The 21,151-nt window shown below is 35.3% G+C and overlaps 1 protein-coding gene across 2 annotated transcripts in view; it reads right to left on the bottom strand.

Annotated features, from left to right (window-relative positions):
* FAM185A (family with sequence similarity 185 member A) overlaps positions 1-21,151 on the bottom strand; it is a 76,344-nt gene that overhangs the window by 19,817 nt on the left and 35,376 nt on the right. For both annotated transcript variants that reach the window (XR_006298469.1, XM_043588676.1), the window contains exons 5-6: positions 16,453-16,494; positions 3,241-3,336 (exon numbers count right to left, since the gene is read on the bottom strand). Coding sequence is in view for 1 of the 2 variants with exons in the window: in XM_043588676.1 (XP_043444611.1) it covers positions 3,241-3,336; positions 16,453-16,494 (138 nt within the window). In the remaining variant the exon portion in view is untranslated. The remainder of the gene's footprint in view (positions 1-3,240; positions 3,337-16,452; positions 16,495-21,151) is intronic.

A 21,151-nucleotide genomic window follows, 5' to 3' on the forward strand; every position in this document is an offset into this window, starting at 1 on the left:
GTTAAGCAATGCAACTAGCTCTATCCTTATCTTTCTCCACATTCTTAAAAACAAAAATCATCACTACCAAAACTCCATTACTGTCTGTGAAAGAATTCTCATGACTTGAAAAATTTTCCAAATCTCCCATCTTTAACACTATATTGTTTAGAAAAGAGAACTCTTGCTATATCTTCAACCTCTTTCACTTCATAAACTATTTTCATGGTTACTGACATCAATCCACACTGGTCGTGGAGCCTACTTAAATAAAGTTTAAGTCAACTCGGGGCTTGAACTCATGACCCTGAGATTGAGACCTGAGCTGTGATCAAGAGTTGGACGCTTAACCAACTAAGCCACCCATGTACCCCTCAATACCATTTTTTAAAATTAAAAGGTGAACTAATACTAATTGTACCATTTACTGAAGACATACTATATTAAGAACAGTGGTTTTATCAAGGACAAATTTTAAATGGAAAAGTAAGTACTGAAATGCAGGTCTGACTCTTAAGCCTATTAAACATGGCCTCTTTGAAAGAATTAATAAGGTCATCATGTTAACTCATAGGAAGAGAAAACAAGCATGCAACATTCTTTTTCGCATGGCAAAATGAAGAACATCTAAGAGACTCAAGGGGTTGGCTCCCAAACCCTATAGCAAGATAGCAGCAGAGTTGGAAAGGATTCTAGATGTCTTTACTAACCATTAAGCAACAGAATCCTGAATAATCTTCCATTACTCTAAAAAGTTACTGTTCCCAAGTGTAATTAAAAGACCTGACAGAAATTTTTGTTTCCAGTTATCTTTAAGCTTCATACCATTTCCAATAGGAAAAAACACGAAGTTATAATCCTAATCAAATTTTGTTACATCATATGCTATTTCAATAGGTTACTGGAATAACATTCCAAATAATTCTCAAGAGTATTTTAAGTGAAGATTAACAATGTTTTTGTTTATTTTATCTTTTTGCCCATCCATATACAAAACAGGAAATAACTTTCATATAAGAGCTACTTATTCAAAACTCTTTTTTTACTCTGTTACTAGTTACATTAAATTAGCAATGGTTTACATTTTTCTCTTTGGGCCTTCATAATAAGAGAATGCATTATATGACTTAAAAAAAAATTTTTTTTAATGTTTTTATTTATTTTTGAGACAGAGAGAGACAGAGCATAAGCAGGGGAGGGGCAGAGAGAGAGGGGGACACAGAATCTGAAGCAGGCTCCAGGCTCTGTGCTGACAGCACAGAGCCCGACGCGGGACTCGAACTCCCGGACCACGATATCATGACCTGAGCTGAAGTCGGACGCTTAACCGACTGAGCCACCCAGGCGCCCCTATATGACTTTTATAGCACTTACAAAATACCCTGAATGGCATTACTGAAGATCTCAGAAATTTAGAGAGAACACAATATTATCCTATTTTAAAGGAAAAAAAATGTGATCTTGCAAAATCAAATCACACCTGTGTGTCAGCAAAAAACCTTCTGTTTCAGGCCTCTGTGTTTGTAGTTTTATTTTGACACTCTGAAAAGAGAGCCTTGTTGCACAAAAAAGTATTAAACCAACATGACCAAAAATATTGCTAACATCAGGAATAACCGGTTTCTGTAAGGAAGTATTTTCCTTGTTATACATATAGCTCTGTTCTGGCCAATATGCAAGATCTTCTAGACTTTATTAAAAAAAATTTTTTTTAAATGTTTAATTACTTTTGAGAGAGACAGAGAGAGAGTGAGAGACAGACAGACAGACAGACAGTGCATGATCAGGGGAGGGGCAGAGAGAGAGGGAGACACAAAATCTGAAGTAGGCTCCAGGCTCTGAGCTGCCTGGGCAGCCAATGCAGGGCTTGACCTCATGAACCACAAGATCATGACCTGAGCCCAAGCTGGATGTTTAACTGACTGAATCACCCAGGCGCCCCTACTTAAAACAATTTTTAAACAGAGCTATGTTTTTCAGGGCAGCTGGGCTCAGTCAGCTAAGCATCTGACTCTTGATTTTGGATCAGGTCATTATCTCAAGGTTCATGAGATCCAGCCCTGCATCAGGCTCCACGCTGATGGTGTAGAGCCTGCTTGGGATTCTCTCTCCCTCTCTCTGCCCCTCTGCTGCTTGTTCTCTCTCTCTCAAAATAAATAAATGAAACTTTAAAACAAAAAACAAAAACAAACAAAAGCAAACAAACAAATAATAAACAGAGCTATGTTTCTGAACTTTCTGTACCCAGGCCACTTCAGCCCCTATGGGCAAGCTATTTCAAGTATCTGAGCCACTTGGCACCATGTACACAAAGACTTGTATTCAGTCTTCACGTGACTAAAAAATGTATTTTTAATGAAATACTTGGATTCTTAGAAAAGTTATTTGTAACAGAAATATATACACAGAGACATGTCATGCTAGTCTTAATACTAAGTCAACAATCACATTAGAGGAACTTCCTGGTGATACCTTTATTTTGGGATCATACTTTGCAAAGATTTCTCTTTCAAGAGAAATCTTCTCTTTCAAGAGAAATTCTTCTCTTCAAGAAGGTCCTCTTACATGAGGGTAGAAAAGCTTCCAAAAGAATGTATGGGAGCATTTTCACTCAAAAGGATATTCTATTTCAGACATAAAACCAAATTGAAAAACCCAAACACTAACAATTCCACAGTAACAGTCAATATACTGTAACATTAAAAAAAATTTTTTTTTTTAATGTTTATCTTTATTTTTGAGACAGAGAGAGAGCATGAGCAGGGGAGAGGCAGAGAGAGAGGGAGACACAGAATCCAAACCAGGCTCCAGGCTCTGAGCTGTCAGCACAGAGCCCGACGTGGGGCTCAAACTTGTCAACTGCGAGATCATGACCTGAGCTGAAGTCAGACGCTCAACCAACTGATCCACCCAGGTGCCCCTATTGTAACATTTTTGTTTGCACTACAAAGGGAATGATAGTATTTATGGCCATCTGTTTCAAATCAGTCTTTATTTTTTTTCTTTTTAGAGATTTTATTTTTAAGCAATTTCTATATCCAATGTAGGGCTAGAACTCACAACCCTGAGATCAAGAGTCGCATGCTCCACTGACTGAGTCAGCCAGTACCCCCTCCAGTCAATCTTTAAATCAAGTTCTATCAGAAGAAATCTTCTTGAGCTCACGATGTCAATACAGATAATCTGACCATCTGTTTCCTAGATGTTACATAAAGCCTTCCGTACACCATATGTCAAAATAAAACATTCCACTTGGCTAACCTTCATGAGATTTTAACTCCACTTTCCCTAGTTGGCTGACGTAAACATCTATTGCACCCAGATGAGTTGAGGCCGTTAGACATCCAGAGGATGAATCTAGGAAAAAAGAAAAAAAAAAAACCATAATCATTCTTATTGTAGTAACTGAAATGAAAAATTTGAAATAAAAGGCTCTGCTTCAGCATTAGGATAAGGCACTAAGAGTCTTGCAAGGTTCTGTATTTTCCTCATAATTATGCCATCTTTCACTTAAGAATGAAAACAGTATCAGAAATCTACAAATCTATACCTAGATAACTAACAAAAAATCCCTATCTATAGTAATCTGCATAACTTATTGATAAACATGTTTATTCTGCAACCTAATATATAGTAAGGACAGTATGCAAGCAGTAGATCCTTGACAGCCAAGACTATTAAGCACCATTGATATATTTAGTTTATTCTCAACTTTCAATATTTACTAAAGAATTTTATCTCATGTACAGACATGTAGAAGTGGTAGCTAAGTTAACAAAAATAAAAACTTCTGATGTTTTCTCCTTTTAACAAATTTGCTAGTGCTAAAAAAGTACTGTAACAGTGAAAGATTACTTTAGATAAGACTTTGTTGCATTTCTTAGGGGGCAGAAATGGAGGAAAAGGGAGTCACTTAAAGAATGGGTGAAGCTTGTTTATATCTAAATATTTCCTTTCAAGTGTTTGGAATTAAACAGATATTATTAAGTCAGGAGAAGAAAATCAGAATTCAGTGGTTCTGAGTTGACACTCAAATTTCTCAGTCGTCATTGACCCTAGTTTTCAAAAAACCAACATTTCAAGTTGAAGAAAAAGCTGATAAAGTTAAAGAAGTAAGTGAAAGATGTTGAAGAGTCAGCACTAAGTAGCTTCTCTTTCCTCTTCAACTATAGCAACTGAACCTTTTAATTTACCTGCCCTGAGAAAGGCCAAAGCATATTTGTTTTAGAAAGGCCTCTTAAAAAGCTTATTTTATCAGGAACTTTTATTAGGAACTTTACTACTTCAAAGTGAAAACAAAATAGGGAGTGTGGTGAAAATAATGCCAAAAATTATATTATATTTTTAATAAAATGTGGAGAAAAAAACATTCATATACTAGACATTTTTCTTTCAAGTTTTAAAGGACCCCAAATAAAGAAAACAACTTGGGAATAAGCTGGTTAAAATCTGACCCCAAGATAATTTATAATAATTATCTGTAATCTATACTGAAAATTGCCCTTTATCAGACCCAATTTATTTAATTTTTAAGTATAAAAAGTAAACATGGATGCTGGGAAATTAAGTCACTAGTGATAAATGACATAGAATAGTTGGGCAAAGAGGAATATCTCTCTCCTCAGTTACCAACAGAAATTCCTTTTTTATAACCTCTTACTGCATCCTAAAAGAAGCCAAGTAAAAATATACTGTGGTTAAAAAAATGTGGACTACACAATGTGTGTATTATCCCAGGTTGAATGAAGTAAAATATTTGAAACATTAGTTTGATTTCTTGCTTTCTCTAGGGGGCTAAAAACACAAGATTTTCATGAGGCTAATAAACAGTACTTTTCACTTCTCCCCCCATCCCAATGGGAAATAAACAAGAACTAAATAATTTTCTCATAAGCCACTGAGTAATTACATCCTCATGTTATCAGTCTTGAGCTCTGATAATGGCCAATTCCTTGGAGACTGTTTAAAAAAAATTAAAACTCAAGATATGTTTTCAAAAGAGAAAGCAAAAGTGATATTTAAAAAGCTATGGAGCAAAACAAACACTAATTTTCTTTTGTTTTCTATAATACACATGACTGGAACTAAAAATTAATTCTCAAGAATCAAATTAAGGCTTTCTCTAAAAATTTCATTTTTGTTTTGGAAATTCACATAATGGGTAAATTCTATAAGTCTTGGAAGAAGCCTTAAGGGAAATATACATTAGAGGGTGGGTGATTAAGAAGTGAACAGAAATCATTAATCCAGGTAATGTTTGCAATAAGTAGACTCTCACAGAGAGTCTTCTATCATCCCAATTTTGGACAAAGATCTTGTTTGATTTGAGTTTTCCCAGAAAATTACAGATACAATCAGGAAAAAATGATGTCAACTACCAGTTAATCACTACATACAACCAAAAAAAAAAAAAAAGCTATTTGTAATATACATTTAGCTAACAGCAAAGAATAATAACTACTTGAAAGGCTAAAATTCCAAATTTTGCCATTTTCTTTCAGATAATGGGAGAATTCTCTCAAAATGGGTCAAACACGTTCAGAAAGATTTTCTGGATTTTTTTTTTATCACTTTACCTTAAGTTTCAACATGTAGATACTAAGGAACAGCAGCACAAAAGGTATTTTTTCATTTCTGCAACTTAATTCCTACACTTCCAAAGATACACTAATTGCATGAACAAGGAACAAATTTCACATATTGGACATAAAGGATTTGCAAAGGCAGAATTTTAAGGTCACTTCATGTAAAGCTTTCTAAATTAGTGCCCTGCTTGTTATTCTGTAGGGAGGGAACATACAGGAGGCTGGGCTTAAAGGAACAGACAAGGCAAACCACCCCACTCCCTGCCTCAAACATGAACATATTTCTTTTTTTAAAGATAAAATTACTAGTACATGGCTTCTGGCAGTGCCTTCCAAAAAAGGCAACACATATAAATTAAAAAGAAAAGGAGGTGTCTGGGTGGCTCAGTCCAATGAGTGTCCAATTCTTGATTTTGGCTCATAAGGCAAAGAAAGTAAAGCGAGGTGAACAACTCTATTATACTTCTATCTTACTGTTATCTATTATCAAGCTTTGCCTTGTCCTGTTGACTCATTTTAAATAGAAGATGATCTGGTGTTCCAGAAAAAAGGAATTTTTTAAAAAAATATGAATGCAAGGAAAACCCTGGTTCTGATATACATAATCAAAACTTTTATATCACTTCAGCTTCTGAGAGAGATCGGTGTTATGGAAACTAGGAAGTACAGGGTTTTGGGAGGTGAGTGATAATGTGTATACAAAATACAAATGACTGATGAGATCACTTAAGAATCTGATCAATTGTGGCGCCTGGGTGGCGTAGTCGGTTGAGCGTCCGACTTCAGCCAGGTCACGATCTCGCGGTCCGTGAGTTCGAGCCCCGCGTCGGGCTCTGGGCTGATGGCTCAGAGCCTGGAGCCTGTTTCTGATTCTGTGTCTCCCTCTCTCTCTGCCCCTCCCCCATTCATGCTCTGTCTCTCTCTGTCCCAAAAATAAATAAACGTTGAAAAAAAAATTAAAAAAAAAAAAATCTGATCAATTATATTGTCTAAACTCCTTTGACCTGAATTACAAATATTCTCTAAATAAAGGAATCATGGGAAAAATACTTCATCTATTATCCTGAAATCAGGATAATACTTAAATAATCTGAAGTCTCCTAATATTCCAACTTTATAATACTATATAACTTTATAATATATGTAGATGTAAGACAACCTATATTACAAAGGACAGGAGTGGATAAATGAATCTATTTGACATAATACAAAATGGCATAATATTAATTCTAAATACACTGTGAAAAGTTAAGTTTCTATATTGAAATTACTAGAAACTCTGCTAAAACGTCATGTAAAGAGGCATAAATAAAAAGTCAAAAGGAAAATTAAAATGCAATTCTGAAATATATCAAATTAATTGATAAAGGCAAAAAGCAAAAAATAGAAAATACAAAATAAAATGGTAGACACATATCCAAAATTATATTAAATGTTAACGGACTATATCCTCCAATTAAAAGACAGTTTGCAAAATGAACTTTAAAAAGTAAGTGCCAACTACACTGTCTATGAAAGAGGATTTTTAAACAGATAGACTGAAAGTAAATGAATAGAAAAATACATACCATGCTAACATTAAGCATAAGAAGGCAAGAGTGCCTTTATTATTACTAATATTAAGCATAAGGAGTGAAGAGTGTTTTCATCATTAGATGAAGAAAATTCAAGACACAGAATATTACCTGAGATAAAGCAGGGCAGTTTGTAATGATAAAAGGGTTAATTCAACATACAGCCATAACAATCATGAATATGAATATCATAAATAACAGAGATTCAAAACCCAAATGTAAAGCTGACAGAATTCATTGAAAAATTTAACAACCCCCTCTCAGCAACTTATAGAACAGCTAAGACTCCCCAGTCTAAGACTCCCCAGAAATGTATTATATCGTATGCTCATTTCAATGGCATGTGATACAAAAATTCACAAGATAGAACCATATGCTGCTGAATGATAAAATAAACTGCAATAAATGTAAAACAACAACAACAACAACACTGAAATCACATAAAGAATTTTCTCTGACCAGAATGGAATTTAGTTAGAAACCAATAAAATAAGAGATCTATAAAAATCTTAAATATACAAAAATTTAAAATTAGACTTCTAAAGATCAAAGAAGAAATCAAAAGCACAATTAAAAATCTTCTAAAGGATGATTTTTAAAATGCAACATTTCACAGAACTAGAACAAATGATCCTAAAATTTGTATGGAACCACAAAAGACCTTGAATAGCCAAAGCAATCTTGAAAAAGAAAAGCAAAGCTTCAGATATCACAATTCCAGCCTTCAAGTTATATTACATAGCTACAGTATCAAAATAGTATGGTACTAATGCAAAAACAGACACATAGATCAATGGAACAGATTAGAAAAACCAGAAATAAACCCATAATTATATGGTCAATTAATCTTTGAAAAAGGAGGAAAGACAGTCTCTTCAATAAATTTCAGTTGGGAAAACTGGACAACTGCATGCAAAAGAATGAAACTAGACCACTTTCTTACACTATACACAAAAATAAATTCAAAATGAATTATAGACCTAAATGTAAGACTTGAAACCATGAAAATCCTAGAAAAGAGCACAGGCATTTATTTCTCTCACATAAGCCATAGCAACATTTTCCTAGATATGTCTCCTGAGGCAAGGGAAATAAAAGCAAAAATAAGCTATTGGGACTACATCAAAATAAAAGCATTCTGTACAGTAAAGGAAATAATCAACAAAACTAAAAGGCAACCTAAACGGGAGAAGATATTTGCAAATGACTTATCTGATAAAGGGTTAGTATCCAAAATATATGAAGAACTTACACGTGTCAACACCAAAAAGCCAAATAATCCAATTAAAAAATGGGCAGGAGACATGAAAAGAAATTTATACAAAGAAGACATCCAGATGGCCAACAGACACTTGAAAGGTGCTCATCATCATTCATCATTGGGGAAATGTAAACCAAAACTACAATGAGATGTAAACCAAAACTACCTCACACCTGTCAGATGGCTAACATCAAAAACACAAGAAACAACAGGTGTTGGTGAAGATGCGGAGAAAAAAGGAACCTTCTTGCACTGTCGGTGGGAATGCAAACTGGTGTGGCCACTGTGGAAACCAGTATGGACATGCCTCAAAAAGTTAAAAATGGAACTACCCTATGATACAGTAATCACACTACTGGGTATCTACCCCCAAAATACAAAAAAATACTAATTTAAAAGGATATATGTACCTTTATGTTTATAGCAGCATTATTTACAATAGCCAAATTATGGAAGCAGCCCAGTGTCCACTGATAGATGAATGGATAAAGAAGATGTGGTGTACATATATAAATAAAGGAATATTACTCAGCCATGAAAAAGAATGAATTCTTGCCATTTGCAACAATAGGGATGGAGCTAGAGTACAATGCTAAGCTAAATAAGTCAGTCAAATGATACTCTATATGGAAAACCCAAAAGATTCCACCAAAATACTGCTAGAATTGATTCCTGAATTCAGCAAAGTTGCAGGACATAAAATCAACACAGAAATCAGTTGCATTCCTATACACCAACAATGAAGCAACAGAAAGAGAAATCAAGGAATCGATCCCATTTACAATTGCACCAAAAACCATAAAATACCTAGGAATAAATCTAACCAAAGAAGTGAAAAATCTATACACTGAAAACTATAGAAAGCTTATGAAAGAAATCAAAGAAGACACAAAAAAATGGAAAAAGATTCCATGCTCCTGGATAGGAAGAACAAATATTGTTAAAATGTCAATACTACCCAAAGCAATCTACATATTCAATGCAATCCCTATCAAAATAACACCAGCATTCTTCACAGAGCTAGAACAAATAATCCTAAAATTTGTATGGAACCAGAAAAGACCCCGAATAGCCAAAGCAATCTTGAAAAAGAAAACCAAAGCAGGAGGCATCACAATCCCAGACTTCAAGCTATACTACAAAGCTGTAACCATCAAGATGGTATGGTACTGGCATAAGAACAGACACTCAGATCAATGGAACAGAATAGAGAACCCAGAAATGGGCCCACAATGTATGGCCAACTAATCTTTGACAAAGCAGGAAAGAATATCCAATGGAATAAAGACAAATAAACTCAAAATGGATAGAAGACCTCAATGTAAGACAGGAAGCCATTAAAATCCTCGAGGAAAAAGCAGGCAAAAACCACTTTGACCTCGCCTGTAGCAACTTCTTACTCAACACATCTCCGGAAGCAGGGGAAACAAAAGCAAAAATGAATTACTGGGACCTCATCAAAACAAAAAGCTTCTGCACAGTGAAGGAAACAATCAACAAAACTAAAAGGCAACCAACAGAATGGGAGAAGATATTTGCAAATGACATATCAGATAAAGAATTAGTATCCAAAATCTATAAAGAACTTCTCAAACTCAACACCCAAAAAACAAATAATCCAGTGAAGAAATGGGCAAAAGACATGAGACACTTCTCCAAAGAAGACATCCAGATGGCCAACTGACACATGAAAAAATGCTCAACATCACTCATCATCAGGGAAATACAAATCAAAACCACAATGAGATACCACCTTACACCTGTCAGAATGGCTAACTTTAACAACTCAAGCAACAACAGATGTTGTCAAGGATGCGGAGAAAGAGGATCTCTTTTGCACTGTTGGTGGGAATGCAATCGGGTGCAGCCACTCTGGAAAAAAGTATGGAGGTTCCTCAAAAAACTAAAAACAGAACTACCCTATGACCCAGCAATTGCACTACTAGGCATTTATCCACGGGATACAGGTGTGCTGTTTCGAAGGGACACATGCACCCCCATGTTTATAGCAGCACTATTAACAATAGCCAAAGTATGGAAAGAGCCCAAATTGTCTCGATGGATGAATGGAAAAAGAAGATGTGTATATATACAATGGAGTATTACTCGGCAACCAAAAAGAATGGAATCTTGCCATTTGCAACTATGTGGATGGAACTGGAGGGTACTATGCTAAGTGAAATGAGTCAGTCAGCGAAAGACAAAAATCATATGTCCTCATTCATATGAGGACTTTAAGAGACAAAACAGATGAACATAAGGGAAGGGAAACAAAAATAATATAAAAACAGGGAGGCGGACAAAACAGAAGAGACTCATAAACATGGAGAACAAACAGAGGGTTACTGGAGGGGTTGTGGGAGGGGGGATGGGCTAAATGGGTAAAGGGCACTAAGGAATCTACTCCTGAAATCATCGTTGCACTATATGCTAACTAATTTGGATGTAAATTAAAAAAAATTAAAAATAAAATTAAAAAAAATAAAAAAATAAAATAAATCAGTCAGAAAAAGACAAATACCATACAATTTCACTCATATGTGGAATTTAAGACGCAAAACAAAGGAGCAAAAAAAAAAAAAAAAAGAGCGAAAGAGACAAACCAAGACACAGACTCTTAATTATAGAGAACATATTGATGGTTACCAAAGAGGAGGTGTGTAGAAGGATGAGAGAAATAGGTGATGGGAATTAAGAAGTGCACTTGTGATGAGCACTAGGTGATGTATGAAATTGTTGTATCAGTATTTTGTACAGCTGAAACTAATATAACACTGTATATTAATTATACCGGAATTAAAATAAAAACTTAATTAAAAACATTAACTCAAGGGTATACATGTACCCTGATGTTTATTGTAGCATTATTTACAAAAGCCAAATTATAGAAGAAAAAAAATGCAACATTGCAAAATGTGGGGAATACACTGCCTTTAACAGACTTATAATTTAAATGCTAATATTAACAAAAATTCTAAAAAAAAAAAAACTGTCTAAAATCACTGACCTAATGTTTTATCTGAGGAAGCTAGAAAAAGAGGAGCAAGGAAACTCCAAGTTAATAAAAGAAAGAACATAATAAATAAAGAGCAGAAATCAATTAATACATCAGAAAACAAACAATAAAGATACTAACAAAGTGAAAAGTCGGTTATTTGAAAATAAAGTCTACCCTCATTAGTCAAGAAAAAGAGAATACATATATCAATATCAGCAATGAAGAGGAAAGAAATACCACTACAGATCCTATAGGCATAAACAGGAATATAAGGGAATACTCTGCACAGCATTACGTGAACAAATTTGACAATGCGATAAAATAGACAAATTCCTTGAAAAGTACCACTTACTGAATGTAAAGTCAGACAAAACATAAAATAGAATAACAAAATATCTATTAACTTATACAGTAATTTCATTCTAGACAAACATGCTGAAGTAATACATTGGAGAAAGAAAGTTTTGTCAACAAATGGTGATGTAACAATAACATCCAGATGGGAAAAAATAAATACGGATTTCCTGACTCAGATTAAACACAAAAATTAGAAATTGATCAAAGGTAAAAGCAAAAATTTGAAAGCTGCTAGAGGAAAACACAGGACAGCTTCATGATTGAAGGCAGCCAAAGATTTCTCAGGACACAGAAATCAATAGCCATAAAAATAATTGGTAAATTAGACTTCATCAAAATGGAAATCTTCTCACCCAAATACACCATTAAGAAAATGAACAGACAGGGGCACCTGGGTGGGTCAGTTGGTTGGTTAAGTGTCCAACTCTTGATTTCGGCTCAGGTCATGTTTTCAGTTGTGAGATTGAGCCCCGTGTCAAGTTGACTATGGAACCTGCTTTAAGATTCTCTCTCTCCCACTCCCTCTGCCCACACTCTCTCAGTCTAAAGAAAGAAAAGAAAAGAAAAGAGAAAAGGAAAAGAGAAAAGAAAAGAAAAGAAAAGAAAAGAAAAGAAAAGAAAAGAAAAGAAAAGAAAAGAAAAGAAAAGAAAAGGAAAGAAAAGAAAACAGAATGACTGACCAGGCAAGCCACAGGCTGAGGGAAAATACAGAAAAACAAGGTTACAAAGGATTGTTCCCAGAATATATAAAGAACTCCTCCAACTCAGTAACAAAAAGACAATCCAACTGAAAAATAAATGAGCAAAAGACCTGAACAAAATTTCACAAAGATATACTAATAAGCAGTAAGCGCATGAAAAGTACTGAACATCATTAGTCATCAGGGAAATGTAAAATAATACCAGAGGGATACCACTGCACACGGGTAAAATTAGAAGACTGACAGGGGCACCTGGGTGCCAAGTGGTTGGGTGGCTGACTCTGGATTTCAGCTCAGGTTATGATCTCACGGTTTGTGAGTTCGAACCCTCTGTTTGGTTCTATGCTGACAGCATGGAGCCTACTTGGGATTCTCTCTCTGCTTTTCTCCTGTATGCACACACAGGCATTCTCTTTCTCTCTCAAACAAATAAATAAACATTAAAAAAAATAAAAGACTGACAAAAATGTTGGTGAGGATGTGGAACAACTAGAATTGTCATATGTTGTAGAAAGGAGTGTAAAAGGGAACTTTGGGGGAAAAGTCTGGAAGTTTATCATACCTACTCAAATCAGTGATTCTATTCCTAGGTATTTACCCAAGAAGGGGAAAAAAAATATATATCATCCATATATGTCTTCATAAAATGACTTGTCTAAGAACGTTCATACCAGTTTTATTTATAAATGCCAAAAATTAGACATAGCCAAGGTATCCAACAACAGGAGAATGGATAAACAAATTAAGTTTTCTGGTTACCTGCTTCCACTTTTGCACCCTCTGGTACATTACAAAACAACAGCTAGGTTGCTCTTTAAAAAAAATTAAATATTACTTGCCTGCTAACACCTGTTGTAGCTGAAATTAAGTCCCAACTCTTGCAATGTCTATAAAGGCCCTATGATCTAGCCCTCATGTACCTTATCTCCCACAACTCTCCACGAGTTCTGCTTCTGTATCTGTATCTTGAAAATGATAGATCCATTCCATTTTCAGGGCTTGCGCTAGCTACTCCTCTATCTGGGGAGCTCTGCATCCAAAATTTTATGAGCCTCTTTCCCATTATTCTGGCTTGAGTTCAAGTGTCCCTTCTTCAGACCCTCCCTGATTACTAACTGAAGTAACGTTGTTTTCCCCATTCTCTATCCTATTACCCTCTCTTATTTATTCATTGCACAATCTGAAGTTATCTTTGGTTATTTGCATGCTTATTGTCTTTCTTCTCAGGCTGAAGGTAAGCATGGAGACTATGTTTTTGTTGACCAATATTATGGTCAGTACCTAAAAGAGTTCCTGAGATACAACAGGCACTCAATAAATACATGTTGACTAGTTACTGCCATACTCAAGGTTGTCTTCAAATGTTAACAGAATCTTGAGAGCAGTAAATAAAGACATAATTTATACCTTTCTTCCAAAGTATTAATATAGATATTGAAAGAAATAAAGGAATTTATGAAATGAACACTTCCTTAATAATTAAGTTTAAAACATAGTGACTTGTTCTATATTATAGATAATAAACTGGAAGAGGAGAAAGAGAGGGATAATTTATTGAATAACTACCATGCATTGCGATGTATTTTATATACTGTTGACCCTTGAACAACATGGGTTTGAACTGTGTGGGGCCACTCAAAAGTGGATTTTTTTCTATAAATATACAGTACAGTACTGTAAATGTATTTTCTCTTCCTAATGATTTTCTTAACATTTTCTTTTCCCTTGCTTACTGTATTGTAAGAATACAATATATAATGTATATAACATACACAATACGTGTTAAATGACAGTTTGTGTTATTGGTAAGGCTTTCAGTCTACAGTAGGCTATTAGTACTACTTTAATTATTATCTCAACAACCTTGTGCTATGTAAATGGCATCCATTTTATGTAAAAAAAAATGCAAACTCAGAGACTTGGTAATTTGAGAAAGTCACACAGCTAATATATGGTAGGACCAAAATTTACCACCAAATCTATTTCTAAAGTCTATACTTTTCCACACTACCAGAGATCAAAATATGATAACTTAACAAATGTAAAACTTTTTTCTTATTGTAAGAGATTCTTCCAAAATAAAACTCAAAGTTTATCAATGATATTTACAAAATAAGAATTCAAGCTTTATTTACCTTCATATATTTGTGGATTTTTAAGAACAACCTAGAGCCATGGACACAATTTATATTTTGATAAAGAAAATTATAAATTATAGTTCTTAACACTGTACTCAGGTCATTTTCTTTGAGTGGACAGAGATTTATCAAAGAAAAAGAAAACATTTCATCCTAAAATCCCTCTAGTACTTAACAGTGAGAAAAAGTTCATATGAAAAATTAACAAGAATTCATAATGTTAATCATTTGTACAGTTTGAAACCATCTTCAGAGATGTAAATTGCTGCTCATTTCATCCTTGCTACTACTATTCTTTTCCAGTATGGAGAAATAACCATTTATTTCCACTTCTAGAGAGAAGGGTTTTTCATTTATGTTTCACATTTCCATCCAAGAATAATACTAGCATGATCATATCATATTGTATTATAAATAGTCCTCAAATTCATATCTGCCTAAAAGGCCTTCTAGTTGGTAATGAAATTCCCTGTGCCTCATTTTGCAACATTCTTCTTCTTTCCCCACTTGCCTTAATGCTACAAATGCCACCCATGTCTAGCATTTTCTCTCCCCAGCTGGCTCAGCTTCTTACCAGCATACCTTTTTGTTCACACTAGAAACTTCCTTTACTATACTTAGGTGTGTCCTCTGATGAAATGGCATGAATAGTTAACAGTAAATCTCAATTTTCCACTGGAACACAGGTAAATCTTTCTGTCTTGTCTTAGTTAAAATGATTTACAACTATCATGAAAGAAGCCTTTATTTTCAACTTAGTCCCTCATTGAACATAAAAGTTATAATCTCTGGAAAATTATTTAAAAAGATATGTACTTTAAGTCAGAAAATCTAGGAGTGATAGTGCAAAGGACTAATGGACATGTTCACTATTAAAATCAGTACAAAGAAAGGAAAAATTTAAACCATCGAAAAGGACAAAGCCAAGAGGCCCTGGGCATTCATCCTGGCAATAAGCCACAGCCTCCCCTCAAAGGTCCTCATTTTCCATCCATACTCCCAACCCTCTAAGGCCTAAAAACAACCACCACTCTTATGCCTTTGCCTATAGGTAAGCAGGTGCTCCTTGGGATAGAGAAAAACTCTATCTAAACTATCTGGAAAGCTGAACTTTTCTCCCACAGGCACAGCATCACATGTAGTGAAGAGGTCTTAAGTACCATTAGCCACTATTAGTTTTGGCCTGGGATTGGAACAATAATTAAAATGACAATTATTTATTGAATTTTTACCATATGTCAGACACCATGCTAAAGTACTTTATATATATGATCTCACTTCTTACAATAACCCTCTACAATAGGTACTTATTATAATTTCTATTTTTTTCAGATGTGCAAATTGAAGCACAGAGAAGTTAGGTAATTAGCCCATGTATAGAAAGTGGTGAAATCAGGAGCACCTGGGTGAATCAGTCAGTTAAGTGTCCCAACTTTTGATTTTGCTCAGGTCATGATCTCATAGTTTCACGAATTCAAGCCCCATAGGGCTCTGCACTGGCAATGCAGAGCTTGCTTGGGATTCTCTCTCTCTCTCTCTGCCCTTTACCCACTCTCCCTGTCTCTGTCTCCCTCAAATAAATAAATACACTTTAAAAAAAGAAAGTGGTGAAATCAGAATTCTAACTTTATTCTTATTGATACCAAATCTATAATTATATAATATATACAGGATGATGAGTCAATGAATTTTCAGAAACAATTTTACATATTCATACATTGGGTCTGCCTATATTTGACTTGCATATCAGGAACATATCAGATTCGTGAGCTAAACTTCAGATTTTATTTATAAAATATCACAAATATAACTATTTTTAAAAGCATGCAAAATTTACCAACTAGCAGCTTAGCACATACCTACTGTGATGTTGCCCATGTTGCTGTGTAATGTTATATTGCCTGTAAAAGAGAGAGAAAAAAAGACAATTTTATATATTAGGGAAAGTCTAAAAATGAACTATTACAATATATGGTTTTCTATAACATGGTTGGATATTCACAATATTATTTAATAACACTGTTATTGTTGTTGGCAATTCTTCTCAGTAGTACAAATCTAATAAGAGAATTAGCTGAAACTCTGAAATAACTACCTTTAGTCATCTATACAAACTCTCTTCCAATATTCCACCTTAATGTTCTCTAGTATAACTACAAAACAAACCACCATACTCTCTGGGAAACGTGGATGAAAAATAATGATACTTCTATAATCCATAAATGAAAAAGTTGCTTAAACATACTATGTATTTTTAACATAAACATTGCTGTATTTATCAGACCACTCAAAGCCAAGTTTTAAGCCAGCTAAAATAACACTGAAATAATCTGTGGAAAAAAGTTATTACTGTTATTTTTCAGGCCATGCTGCCATGTCTGTTAGATTAAAATAGTTTCTGTGCCAAGAGTCAAAGAGTTTGGGGCAGGAATAATGAACACATTGAAGTATGACTAACAAAGAAAAAGGTTTCAGAAGTCTTTTGATGAAAATATATTTTCCAGGAAAAGTATAGGATACTGGAACTGCTCTTCCCAGCCCCCTTTCCCCCAATACCAAAATTCATAGGATTTTTCTTCATATGTGTGTTTATAGACTTATTCCTAGACCCATACGACCTATGTTTACTGTATTGAAAATGCAATCAAGGTTACCTCTTCTGTCAGAATTCCAAAACTACTAAAAGAGTAAAGGAATAAATTTTATCTCACAAATAAACTAGGGTAAATGAACTCATTTATTTAATTTCTTACATCCTGTAAATACCGACATGTATCATCAGCACCTGAGAAAAAGCAAACAAATCACTTGATTCATTTGTCAACAGTCAGATGTATTTTGATTGCAAAAATCAAAGAGTCTTATATTCCTTCATGTGAGGATATGAACAAGGAGTACATTTGTGTAGAAATAAAACTTGGTTTGTGTGGAGAAATTAAGCTCCTAAAATTATTTTCAAGTCTCAGTAAGTTACAAAGTTATAAAGATCCTTTTAAATGTGTTATGTAAATATTATTTCATCGGTGTGTTCTAGACACTCTCTTCCAATTTTCAAACCCAGTAAATGCAGATTCACCATCACATGCAAACAGCGGCCAAAGATCATATGGCTTCTAAGGTGGCTTTCAAAGATCCCTGACTCCTGGTATTCAAGCCCTTATATAATCTCTTCCCTTCATGCATAGGTTGGACCTAATAATTTAACACAGAAAATAAGGCAAAAGTGATGGGATGTTGTTTCCAAGATTAGGTTACAAAGGGATTCTGGTTTCTGTCTTGGTAGCCCTTTTCTGCTCTGACGGAAGCCATCAGCCAACTGCCTAAGAAGCACACTAGGAAGGAATCAATAGAGGCCTCTAATGAACAGGATCTGAACTCAAATCCTGCCAGCAACCACGAGTGAGCTAGGAAGCAGACTGTCCCTTAGTGGAACCTTTGAATGACACCACAGCCCCAACTGACAGCTTCGTAACAACATCATAAGAGGTCTTGAGGCAGAGGATCCAGTTAAGCCACACCAAGATTCCTGACTCATCCAACTGTAAGATAATAAGTGTTTGTTGCTTTCAGCTGCTAAGTTTTGAGGTAATTTGTTACACAGGAAGAGGTAACTAGTACAGATGTTGAAAGCTAAAAGAGGGGTGCTGCCATAATAAATACTTAAAAATGCAGGAGTAGCTTTGGAACTTGGCAGTGAAGCAGAGGCTGGAAGGATTTTCAAGAGCATGTTAGAGAAAGCCTAAATTGCCTTGAACAGACTGTTAGTAGAAAGCTGAGTATGCTTTCCACAAGGACTCAGATGAAGTGAGGAAAATGTATTTAGAAATTGGAAGAAGGAGGGGCGCCTGGGTGGCTCAGTCGGTTGAGCGTCCGGCTTCAGCTCAGGTCATGATCCCAACAGTCTGTGGGTTCGAGCCCCACGTCAGGCTCTGTGCTGACAGCTCAGAGCCTGGAGCCTGCTTCAGATTCTGTATCTCCCTCTCTTTCTGTTTCTCCCTCCCTGACTCATATCTGTCTCTATCTCTCTCAAAAATAAATAAACATTAAAAAAATTTTTTTAAATAAAAAAAAAAAAGAAATTGGAAGAAGGAGGATCCTTGGTAAGTAGTTGTAGAAACTTAGCAATACCATCACCTTCAGTAATGTGCATGCAAAGTAAGAAATGTGCCTTAATGAACTGAGGGATTTAAGATTTCTAAGCAGGTTAAAGTATTGTAAGTGCTACTTTTTTTTTTCCACTTACTGTAAAATGCAAGAGAATAAAGATAAACTAATCTAAAGAAAGGACTGTTAAACAAACAAGACCAGGGCACAAATAGTTTTGAAAATTCTTAGCCACTCCAAACCATAAGAGACTCTTAACTATAGAGAACAAAACTAAGGGTTGCTGGAGGGGAGGTGGGTGGGGATGGGCTAGATGGGTGATGGGCATTAAGAAGGGCACTTGTGATGAGCACTGGATGTTATATGTAAGTGACAAATCACTAAATTCTACTCCTGAAACCAATACTACACTATACATGAACTAACTTGAATTTAAATAAAATCTTGGAAGAATACAACTTCAAAAAAGAAAAAAAAGAAAAAGAAAATTCTTAGCCCCCCCAGATGACAAAAGATGTTAAAGGTGGGAATAGCTTTCAAACAAAGTTTGAATCCAAGAGCATTGGCAGAACATGGCCTAAAAATGAAGCTGAGAGGTGACTGCAAAGACCACAGGAAGATCAACAGTGGTACCTTATAATAATAATAATCATCATCATCATCATCATCATCAATTATACAAATAATCCTTTAAAAAGATTAAAAGTATGTTTCACAGATCCTCTCAATCAACAGTCAATACTTCAGAAAGCTTGAGTGCATTTTACCTCGGTATCTCTGTGGAAGCCCACACTTTGAAGAGATTCTTGGATGTGGCTTTTATCTAAAGGAATAAACCCCAATGTGATTCACAGGAGGCTGACAAAATTTTTGAGAGAATAATAACAGCAAGCACACCGCTACACTGAACTGAAAGGAACAATGACAGTACAAGGTAAAAAGAGACCACTGGACCCCCAAAATTCTGTCAGGCAGCCGACTGAGAAAATCACTCACATGCAAACATACTTCATGAAAAAGGAAGGATGACTCAGGGGAAGGAAAAAAAGCACAGAGGGCAAAGCATGAAATGCTAAATAATTACTCACAGGCCTTGAGATATAAATCAAGGAAACTCCAATATTTGCCCACCCAAATTTTAAAATCACTATGGAGCAGTGACCTCTTTATGCCTCTCATTTTCCTCCTTTTGAACAGTAAGGTCTATACCAATTATCCTATACCTGTCCCATGATTGTATGTTGGGTGTGCAGGTAGGTTGTGGGGAGGGGTGGTAAAGGGGGGGGGTGGCTAGATAACATCTCTTTAGTTCACAGGTCTTCAGATTCAGAGAAACTGTTCTTGATGAATTGTACTTAAGCAACTACACCTGAGGAGTCTCATCAGGTGATGAGACTGATTTTGATGTAGAGATTCTGGACTCTGATGGGGTGCATAATGGGATGAAACTTTTAGGAAACTTGGAAGAAAGAAGGTGTATTTTGCATGTGAGAGGGACATTTGGGGGAGGGGCTGGAAGACAGAGTGGCCATCCAAAGCCTTACAGGATATCTGGGAAGATATACACATGAAAAATTAAAAATCAGTATTTATTAATAATTATAAGTGACAGTCCTAAGTTAACAATATGTATTAGGTGCCACGGCCACTCAGAGGAAAGAGACTAAAATGACCAGGCACAGACAACGAGAATGGTCATATTGGAGATATAACTAGAGCTGAGATTTTTTTTTTTGATTTTTTAACGTTCATTTATTTTTGAGACAGAGAGAGACAGAGCATGAACGGGGGAGGGTCAGAAAGAGAGGGAGACACAGAATCTGAAAACAGGCTCCAGGCTCTGAGCTGTCAGCACAGAGTCCGATGCGGGGCTCGAACTCACAGACCGTGAGATCATGACCTGAGCCGAAGTCGGCCGCTTAACCGACTGAGCCACCCAGGCGCCCTGAGCTGAGATTTTAAACATGGATAAACTTGAATATTCTGAGGAGGAAAATTTTTCTTGGAAGAAGAATAACATAAGCAAAGGTAAAAAAAAAAAAAAAAGTAGAACTACACATGCTATGTTGAAATCATGCAAATCAGTTAAGCACAAGCAATTAGGCAAGTCTATGAGGACGGAGATCATGTCTTTCTTATTTAGCATTACATCCTGAAAGGTTAGTACAGTGCCCACTACATAGTAAACATTATCATTTTTTAAACAAATGTTCAAATTAAGTTTGGAAAAACATGTGAAGAGCAATCTGTAGAAGAGCCATAGAGTGCTAGTCTTCTACTGACTTTATCCTAAATTGATGAAGTCAGTGAAGAATTTCAAGATGGATAACAATAAGAAAACCATGCTTTAGGGAGACTAACCTAGTGTGAGACAGTGAAGACATTCACTCAGAATTCTCTTTATTGCTTCCACCTCCTGAACACTTCAAACATAAGATAAAGTAGACCACTGAT

This window comes from Prionailurus bengalensis, chromosome A2 (genome assembly GCF_016509475.1).
Source record: "Prionailurus bengalensis isolate Pbe53 chromosome A2, Fcat_Pben_1.1_paternal_pri, whole genome shotgun sequence".
In the NCBI taxonomy this organism is placed as follows: Eukaryota; Metazoa; Chordata; class Mammalia; order Carnivora; family Felidae; genus Prionailurus; species Prionailurus bengalensis.